The sequence below is a fragment of the Pelobates fuscus genome, chromosome 5 (genome assembly GCF_036172605.1).
Source record: "Pelobates fuscus isolate aPelFus1 chromosome 5, aPelFus1.pri, whole genome shotgun sequence".
In the NCBI taxonomy this organism is placed as follows: domain Eukaryota; kingdom Metazoa; phylum Chordata; class Amphibia; order Anura; family Pelobatidae; genus Pelobates; species Pelobates fuscus.
In genome coordinates this window covers 118363710-118374538 of record NC_086321.1, presented here as the reverse complement: position 1 = coordinate 118374538, position 10829 = coordinate 118363710, and the positions used below count along the sequence as shown (strand labels likewise).

At 37.5% G+C, this 10829-nt stretch overlaps 1 protein-coding gene across 1 annotated transcript in view; it reads left to right on the top strand.

Annotated features, from left to right (window-relative positions):
* The first annotated feature begins 1043 nt into the window (after positions 1-1043).
* The window catches only part of SRRM4 (serine/arginine repetitive matrix 4), a 125128-nt gene continuing 115342 nt past the window's right edge, over positions 1044-10829 (top strand). The window contains exon 1 of the mRNA XM_063454174.1: positions 1044-1559. Within this exon, the coding sequence (XP_063310244.1) occupies positions 1423-1559 (137 nt within the window). The 5' untranslated portion in view covers positions 1044-1422. The remainder of the gene's footprint in view (positions 1560-10829) is intronic.

Here is a 10829-nt window from a genome sequence, read left to right as displayed (position 1 = left end):
TTAAAATTCACTTTGCATTCACCTTATATTCTCACTTTACTAAATAACCCTATATGTGTTTGTGTTAATATGTGTGTGTATGTCTATAGTTTTATGTTTTTGTCCATTGCTTTTGTGAGTGTTACATACCAGTGTGTATTGTACATGATTCTATATATAGAAATGTATTCACTAAACTGTGAATTGTAGCAAATTGCAAGCAGAATTGCAAACATTAAGTCTAGAAACACCAAGCTTTGACTACAGCTGAGTAGGAAGCCAGGCATGCCTGTTTGTATTGTTGTTTGTGTCTGTATTATTATTTATATATGTACATGTTGTCATATGTGCATTTTATTCTGTACATAGATGTACAAGTGATGTGCTGGGATTTTGTGAAGATAAAGGATGATAATGAAAGTGTATAAACATTTTATGGCAAAAAAAAAAAAAGTACTATATTTTATAAGCTGCAATTTTAAGTAAAGTTTAGATATTATTTTTCTGGTTGCACAGCCTAACCTAATGTGCTAGACATGCCTGAAGATGTATACATGTTTGCATATTTATATGATTTGTGTGCATGATGTGTTTGTGTATTTCTTTTTCTGTATTGTTATATGTTATATTGCATCTTCTGTGCATTGTTGTGTACAGTATTGTTTTTACTTATGTGCATTTTGCAGTGTTATTGTTGTGTTTGGGTGTTTATTCTTGTTTATAAGTGTGCATGTCTTGGACTTAGTTGATAAGACTGAGTGATGATCTACATGAAGCAGTAGTAAGGATGCTCTGAGCTTCTTGCAAACCCTCACTTGCTCTCCACCCATTATGGGTCAGTGCAACCTGAACCCTGTCCCATTGTGTCAGGCACACGCTTGGCTGGCAGGTTTTTGTTATGCAGATGTCTCAGGCCTGGGAAGCAAGCCCTTGTCTTTTCTATAAAGGGAAAGGGAGGAGTAAGGGGTTGAAGAACTGGAGTCAAAGGGAGAGAGAGGCCGGAATACACCAACGTCACGGTACAAGAAGAGACACAACAGCCTAGACTTTTGTACACATGCATTTCCACTGACACAGACAGCAGCCCTGGAACCCTACACATCCACAACACAGTGTTACTGAGATTGCTGCTTCAATAGTTGAAGGAGGTTCAGGACTGTACAATGCAGGAGAGCAGAGTGAGTGGGTCCTAAACATCATCTTACTGAGTGCAGATTACAATCACCAGCAGCAGGTCCTCACTGCTCATACAAGGGGAGGAAGTAAGAGGAAAAACACTCCTCCCCCTCCTCCCTGTCCCTCCACCACCCCCAGGTCTGTCTCTGCTGCCCAGCACACTGGATTCATCTGTTTCAGCACTTGGACAGCTCCATCGCATTAGCAGCAAACTGTGGGTTTATTGAGGAGAAGAGCAGCTGCCTCGGACTCTCTGCTCTGCCCCTGATGACTATGGCCAGCGTCCAACAAGGGGAAAAGCAGCTCTTTGAGAAGTTTTGGAAGGGGACTTTTAAAGCGGTGGCCACTCCACGAAGGGAAAGTATTATTGTTGCCAGCATCACCGCTCGCAAGCCGCTACCAAGGTAAGCAATCTCTAGGAGCTCTCCCACGGTACGACCAGTGCAGGTCTGCTTGTGACTGGGCAAGAGAACGCTCTCAAATAGTCATTGTAACAATGTAACAATAAGATGCACGGATGGATTTCTTTAGACTGGGATAAATCTAGCAGGGCTGTGCAATTGCACTTATCCTGATTGACTTGTAATGCTACTCTCATCATTCTCAGCCACTCCATCACAGCAGTTTCAAGGGCTGCATGTGTGTGTATGTGTGTGTGTGTGTGTGTGTGTGTGTGTGTGTCTGTGTGTATGCACACACTCACCCTTATTTACACACAAGTTGAAACAATGTATTTGTTTCATAGTGTTTTAATGCTTACAGTAATAGTTTAGCTCTGAACAGCAGTCTGCCACATAGTGTATCTGTCTTGCACAACCCAACCCTGCTCTGTGTTTCTTTGTCTTAAGCATCCTGCTGTACTCACAATGATGGACACCCAGCTATCCGTTCTCTGTGCACACATTAATGTGCTTTAAATACTAGCAGATGTCATTTTTAATTATACTTGTTACTATACATATTATAACTATTAATATATATATATATATATATATATATATATATATATATATATATATATATATATATATATATATTTATTTATTTATTATTATTTTTTTTAACTCAATTTATTTTTCTAATCTCATCATCATCTAGCGTTTGCCTCGTTTACCTTATGCTACATCAGTGTTTTATTGTGGCACCTGCAGAGTCCTCCAGTCAGGTTTTGGAGCCTGAGTTGTGTAACGATCTCATAATCCAACTTAATACGCTTCAATAGACATAGGACATTATGTCACAAAGGGATATAACAGCAGTTATATGATCCCAGACCTGCTGTACTGCACTAGGGGTGAATTTAATATGTACCTACCTAAATACATACATGCTCTATTGATGGCTTATCACTAAGGAGCCAAACAGTAATTAAAGCTGTTGTACAAAATGACATCTCTGTGAGATCTTCATTAGACAATATGAAAGGAATCCTCCCCTTTGGGTCTCTCCTAAAATGTGTTTGGAGATACCTCTCTCTCCATACACTACCTCCTGTCTCACAATACCCCAGTCCCTCTGATGTCAGGGTGAATTGCAATGTGTGGCTATCTTGTCTCCTTGTTTCCTGTGAACTCGTTTCTGCTAGGACAATTGTGAGAGGCAAAACACTTTAAATTACTTTTAGTTTTGAGCCTGGATCACATCAACAGCAATCTTCAGTGTATTTCTTCTTAGCTAGTTAATACATAGAAGTAAATGGCATATGGCAAACAACGCAGGAGGATAAGTTGTAAAATCCTGTAAAGTCTGATCTATCCATGGCTTAGTGCTGTAAATAAACTCCATCCATGTGATAAAAGCAGGTACTGCACATCTCTCAGAGAGTCAGAGGGTTAATTCCTGCTCCCATCATTCTCCAACGTTCCAGGTCTCTGAGACCTTGCCAGAATGCCAGGTATCCTGTCTTACATTGCAGCTATCCTCTGTGTGGGGCACTGCTGCCGCTGGAGTCTTTACATTGCATTGGGCTTGCATTTTGAATAAAAATGAATTATTGAAGATGTAAAATAGCATATATAAGTAATATGTTTCTTCGCTCAACAGTCATTACTTTTCTTTTGGGTTTTGCAATAGCAATGAAGCATGCAGTGTATTTCTCCAGAACCCCAGCTGCTTTTTTCCCCTGTCTTACTTCTATTCTGTACATACACGTTTTACAGACAATTCTATTATATGTAGCAGCCCATTGAAACATGCTAGAATCTATGAACCCCTGTGCTGCTATCAGAATCTGGTCAATGCAGACTGCGAGCCAATATGAAATACCCTCCTTATTTAACACAAGCAGCTTTAGAGAGCCTTGCCAAAGGTATAGAATACTCCATGCGATTAAAAGGTCTGTAAGGAGCAAATTGGCTTGCTGCCTAACGCCAACATTGGTCCTTAACAGGTTGATAATTGGCAATATGTGTAAAAATCTTAAATGTAGTGAAATAAGCTTTCACAGCATTTGCAAAAATATCTAGTGAACTGCAATGGTAGCTGTTGGGGCTGTACTAGTTAGCAGTTACAGGCAATCTCTTCTTCTTAGTTGTTGTGGACTTTAAATCCCATCACTCCCAGAAATCCCTTCTACTGTTCCTAGGGTATGGGGGTCAAAGATGTACATGAGATTGTAAGAAAAAGTAACAGAATGTGAGCACTTTGTTATGTACTGCAGATTTTTCATGTTATAACTAACAAGACATGTAGGGTACTATAAATGTAATGGGTTGCTTAGCTTTGTGATTTCCCCATTCTTATTTAATTAACTATTTTATCTGGTACCCAAACATGATTTAAGAAAGTAGGAAACCAGTAATGTTAAAGTATCCCTTCCATACAGCCATACAATTGGCCCATGTATTGCTGGTATTTTCATGGGGTCTGTTCCCTGTATCAGGGGGTGTCCAAAAGGTAGATCCCCAGATGTTTCAGAACTAAAACTCCCATACTGTTTTGCATGCCTTTAGAATGCCTTTAGAATGACAAAGCATAATGGGACTTGTAGTTCTACAACATCTGGGGATCAAAATCTACCTTTTGGGCACCCCTGCCCTATGTAGGGTTTTTCAACTTAGTTTTTTCAGTCTAAACATTGTAATTGGGCTATGAATAGGGCTATCCACTAAAATGAAATTCTAATTCAGTGATTTACAAAAAATCTTTAACTCTGCTATTGTCAAAGTATGGCTATTTGTCACTTTTGTCTTTTGGATTTAATTTGTAAAATGCGGAGTTTAGTGAATGATCTGCAATATGATTGCTTCACGGCACAGAATGAATAGAGAGCATTCTGTATTATTAAACTGGCAGTTTTCATTGCATGCAGTTTGAGGTTAAAAGGACAAACATTACTACTTTTACTGCTGTTGATATAAAATTACCGATCACAGCTAAATACTACACGTTTGGTACCAGAGAGCAGTGACTGTGGATCGATCTGTGCGTGACCTCTCTTTTTTATCCCTTAACATTGGAAACTTTAATTATACACTTCGCTTCCAATAAGTCCTGCACATTCCTTTATGTGATTATACTGCTGATTAGATAGCACTGGAGACCTTGCAGTTGGATGGCATACATTTGGCATGCTACGTGTCCCTTTACGGTATACACTAAGGACGACTGGCTAATCTTTTCCCTGGGAACAAATTAAACTAATTTTGCTAATTTATTGGGGTGCGCAGTCCCATCTCTTCTCTAAAACACAACAGAACAGCTAGCATTTATAGCACGATTACACCAAACCCTGACATATTTCTTCTACCTCATCTGATGTTCTTGGCTACTTATTATTGCCTTGAGCTGTGTAAAGAATGACCAATATCTTACAAAAAAACACCCACCTAAAATAATCTCAGCAATGCATCTTGCTATTGGTAATAAGATTATAAATACTGCTACTGTTAAAAAAAGGCACTGAGATTGCTTAAATGTCATTGTTCACTGGGAGCCATGTATTACCAGATATGGAAAATATATTCACTCATGTGGCAAAGGTATTTGCTGAATAATCTGTTTTTTTTTCTGGAGGTTGAAGAAATTCAATCACACCTCAGTATATTGCTGGGTTTAACGGTTCAAAGGTTAATATAACCATTGCAATACACACTATTGTATCAATACTGCATGGGCCATTCTTTTGCTCCCTGTAAACCTTAGACTCATTCAAGGATTCAGAAGAGCAATCCTCTATATCTCTGTATTAACTGGTGTACAAGGCTAAGCTGCAGAGGCATTACTAAGCGTAGATATTGTATATGGCTATGTTTGTGTTTTTGGTGCGAGGGGTAATTTGGGAGCTGTTCTGGGTCTTTCAATCTTTTTACTTTACTTCCATTCATCTATCATTAATCTTATTACAAGGTCACCCTGGGAAACCGTATTTTCAGAATGGAGCATTTGTTTGTTTTAAATAAACAGCAAAAAAAAAAAAACAGCCAGTAAGATGTGCCACTTGAGGGTCACTGGAGAACATTTAGTTTCTTCAGAATAATCGTTATAATCAAATAAATTAGATCTGGCAAGTAAAGAAAATGTTGCAATTCACGTACAAAATTTAGCCTAGAGTCTGCTGTGGATTGAAGAGGTTTCTCTCCAGAAAGTCCAATATTTTATATAATTCTTATGTTTCTCTATGGAATATGTTTAATAAGCTCTCTATGAAAAAGGGTAGGCTCTAAGTAATTATACGGTCTTTGTAAAAAAAACCAAACAAAAACTACATAGCAACAGAAAAAAACCCGATAGCTTTACCAAGATTAGTGATGTGGATGGTGTTTTGAATGGCACAATGCTATTGACTATCCTCCTGCTAGGAACATTCTCTGAATATGTCTATGGAATTTTATATATCATAAATATGCATGGACAATTATTAAAGAAACATTGAAGCTGAGGATCGTGGTGCAGATTTAACATATGGTACTTAGTTAAATATTTGCTTATTTAGAATTTAGGATGTACATCTGCCAATCTACTGTGGGGGTAGGCAACTTTCAGCACTCCAGATGTTGTAGACTACATCTCCCTTGATGCTTTGCCAGCATTATGGCTGTACGAGCATTATAGGAGATGTAGTTCACAACATCTTTAGTGCCAAAGCTTGCCTACCCCATGTCTACTGCATCTTCCATCTTGGATACAAGATCATATGATCATGACTGGCCACTTAATGTCTCTACCATCTTCTACCTATTGTGTTACTGCAGCAACACTTTCTTCATAGACACACCACATTCATACAATGTACAGCGCTACAGAATCTGATGGCGCTATATAAATAAAAAAATAATAATAATAATACAAGGCCCTCTACTTACCTTTTTGTTTCAGGAAGTCTAACTCTATGTCACTAATTAGGTGAGTGTTCTGTCTCTCCATTGTACTGTTCTGTAGAACATTTCAGAGCCTTATAAATAAATTACCAGTATTAATGTAAAGACATGTACGATTTAGTAGTGTATGTGCCTATTAGATGGAACATGTGAGTATATCATAAAAGATGAGAAGCAAAAGGATTTTACGTTTAATTTTTATTGGCCTCCTACATATTCGGTTTCACTGAACTTGAAGCTTTACAAGTTAACTTAAGAGCAAAACACCTGGTAAGTGGGGTATGATAGCTGATGTGTGCCCCTTTGCTGCTAAGACTGGCAGTGTTAATTGACCTGAAATGATGGTTCTTTCAGAACGCAACCTGATACAATCTATATTCGGACCCTTTATCCTGCCTATGCCACTCACATACCTGAAATGTATGTCTGCACGAGTTGGTGGGATGATAGAGGTTGTGAATTCTGTGTTGGAGATAAATAATGCATTTCAGGCAGCAGGTGTTCTTAAGTATAATGAACAGTTTATTTGCAGTAGCAGTTTTCCTTTTCCAAGAGAGTTTAAAACTCACTAAACTGCCATTCCAGGTCTATACTTCATGTAGTGCCCTTATAACCCATCTAGCAAATTATGCTCCTACACTCCGTTCTAGACTGCAGAGATTTCGCAAGCTAATAGGCCCATCTTTCTGGATCAGAGATCCACCTTTTCATACTAAAGACTCATGGATCTGTCTATATTTCTGACCATCTATCTTAGGCCTCGATTTAATAAGCTTTCCAAATGATTCAATATTTTTTGAAAAACTTTCCATATGATTTGTCTACAGAATTCCCATATACTTTTATGGCAACTTCTATAGATAAATCATTCATAATGTTTTTTCCAACAGTATTGCATCATGTCTGATCTCTATACAGAATTACTTCCAGGGTGAAAATGTGAAAATATTATTTTATATGCTCTATGACATACCAGGGTATACTAATGAACTTTACATTTTAAATCATGGCTTTAAAGGTTAATAAAAATAATGGTCATGTTAACACACAATAAGACCTCTCCTAATACACTAATGTAACATAATACATCTTTAATCAACTGACTATCAAAGGCCAAGGGACCGTAAACGTATGATGAGAAGCAGCATCCTCTGCAATACATGTGGCAATATGGACATTTTTAATGCTCTGCGAAAAGAAACCATAAGATCTTCGAAGAATGTTGAACATCTTCAAGTCCTGGTTAGCTGGACCAGCACACATGGTACTATGTTTGAGCTGTCTTGGCATTCTGATAAGTGGATATCAGAATGTGAGGAGTGTGATATATAATATCTTGTTGCCCTGGATGGAATGATACAACTACACTCCCACATGTGAGGCCTATCTTGGCACCTGATAGGCTGGATTTAGAATAACATTGGTTATAGGCTAGATTTAGAATAACATTGGTTATTTGCCTCTTAACGTGGTATTCTAGATTCCACACTGTGTCTATTAGAGCTATGTTACACATATGTAAAAATACATTTTTTAAAACATTAGATGCTTTCAATGCTAGCAGTAAAAAGGATATCAAACAATAGCAATTTTTAGGCTTATTTTCAAGGTTTTTCACTCACTGGGTTATACACTAAGGTTAGAATTCCACGTGAATTTCAAATTTTAGGACAAAGTAGCTGAGCTGGAAACACAGCTGAATTGGGGAATTTTTCCAAATCGGCTATTTTGGTCTTACATTTGAAATGGAGCTTGAATTCACTTTGAATTCTCACTTTAGTGAATAATCCTGTAAAAATGGGAGTAGTTGATAACTATGTTATAACAAGAGTTGTCGTTAATGGTAAATTTTCAAGCTGGACAGAGGTGGCAAGTGGTGTCCCTCAGGGGTCTGTTCTGGGACCCCTTCTATTTAACATTTTTATAAATGATCTTGAAGACAGCATTGAAAGTCATGTTTCAGTGTTTGCAGATGACACAAAACTTTGTAAAATAATACAATGTGAGCAAGATATTACTTTGCTGCAGAAGGATTTAGATAGACTGGAGGACTGGGCACTCAAATGGCAGATGAAATTTAATGTTGAAAAATGCAAAGTTATGCACTTCGGCGTAAAGAATACACAAGCAACGTATACCCTTAATGGAAGCGAATTAGGGATAACAACACACGAAAAGGACTTGGGAATTGTTATAGACAACAAACTATGCAACAATGTGCAATGTCAATCAGCAGTGGCCAAGGCCAGTAAGGTATTGTCATGCATGAAAAAGGGCATTCATTCTCGGGACGAGAATATCATTTTGCCTCTCTATAAATCACTGGTAAGACCACATATTGAATATGCTGTGCAATTTTGGGCACCTGTTCTAAAGAAGGATATCATGGCACTAGAAAAAGTGCAGAGGCGGGCTACAAAATTAATAAAAGGAATGGAACATATCAGCTATGAAGAAAGGTTAACAAATTTAAACCTATTTAGTTTAGAAAAACGTCGCCTGAGAGGGGATATGATAACATTATACAAATATATTCGGGGCCAATACAAACCATTGTGTGGAAATCTATTCACAAACCGGACTTTACATAGGACACGAGGCCATGCGTTTAGACTGGAAGAAAGAAGATTTCGTCTAAGGCAAAGGAAAGGTTTTTTTACTGTAAGAACAATCAGGATGTGGAATTCTCTGCCTGAAGAAGTGGTTTTATCAGAGTCCATACAGATGTTCAAACAGCTACTAGATGCATACTTGCAAAGACAGAATATTCAAGGATATAATCTTTCAATGTAGGGTAATAACTGCTTGATTCAAGGATAAATCTGACTGCCATTCTGGGGTCAAGAAGGAATTTTTTGTCCTAGCTTGTTGCAAAATTGTGCTTCAAACTGGGTTTTTTTTTTTGTTTTTTTTTTCTCTTTTGGATCAACAGCAAAAAACAGGTGTGAGGAAGGCTGAACTTGATGGACGCAAGTCTCTTTTCCGCTATCTAACTATGTATGTAACATTTTAGGCTAACATAGGTGAGCTAGAAAAATCTAATTGGGTATTTTGTTCTAAAATGTGAAATTCCATTTTCAATCCCATTTCAGTTTTCAGTTTAGTGAACAATCTTGATATTATTTTTCCATACTTATGTCCTGTCCTGTGTAAATCCTATGTTGGATTCTGTATATTTCTACTAGATATATAGGTGCAATAATCTGCACACAACTACCGTACTTACCATAATGGCTCCACTGCAAGAGACTTTTTATTGAACCACAAGAGGCTTTTCATTGATTCAATTTTGTAATCTTCTCAGAGAACTCATATATATATATTGCAGTACTCCTAAATGTCCTTATCATATCCTTAAAAGTATTACTTAAAGGGACAATAAAGCTTCATACAGAACGTCCATTATAGAAAGTTTACATACAGTACATGTTTGAACTCACAACTGTAAAGGCTAAAAAATTAGAATATAATTCCATATTGAAACTCACGTTGGAGTGAGCTAAGAAGTCCACAAGAGACTTCATCGCAAACCTTTATTCTTTGAGAGCCAACTGGATTTTTATCGTCTATGATATACCTAACCCTAGTTGTGTTTTGTGACAGATACTAGAAGGTTTCATTTAAAGAGAAATTCCACACCACTTCTGGCAGATATTCAAGCAGCTCATACATTAGTTTGGAAGAACAAACGAGTACTAGAGAAAAGAAGAGTTCCTGTTACTCATTAGATATATAATATTCTATGTGACACGTTTTCGCAGCTTTTCACCCTTGGCTAATACTGATGCCCATAGTCTTTTAGGATGTTCCATCAGAAAATACAAGAATGTGAAGTGAAAAGTTGACTGATGTTTTTTCTTTTATTCTATTGCATTAAAAAAAATATATTATATATATATATATATGATACATTACTCGCAGCTACATATTTAATTGATAAAGTCATACATCTTCTACGGTATTCTAGAGACAGGGAAGCCAACAATTGTTCTTCTCCTGTTAGAACAACACGTATGATGCTCTGTCAGAGATGAGTTGTTGTTCCACCACAGGTAGCTCTCTACTTGGTAGTTGCCATTGGCTTAAATGGACACTAAAGGCACCCAGGCCACTTCATCTCAGTGAAGAAGTCTGTGTGCCATGTACCTGATGTTTAAGCTTTGCAACTGAAAACACTGAAATGCTACAGGATCTCCCCATGGAAAACTCACCTTTCCCTCTCTCACATTGTGGGTGGTGGGGGAGAGACACTAGCATAGATAGATTAAACCTATAGCGTTAGGAATACATGTTTCCATTCCTTATTCTATAGTGTTCCTTTAAAGGAACACTATAGTTACAGGAATATACACATGT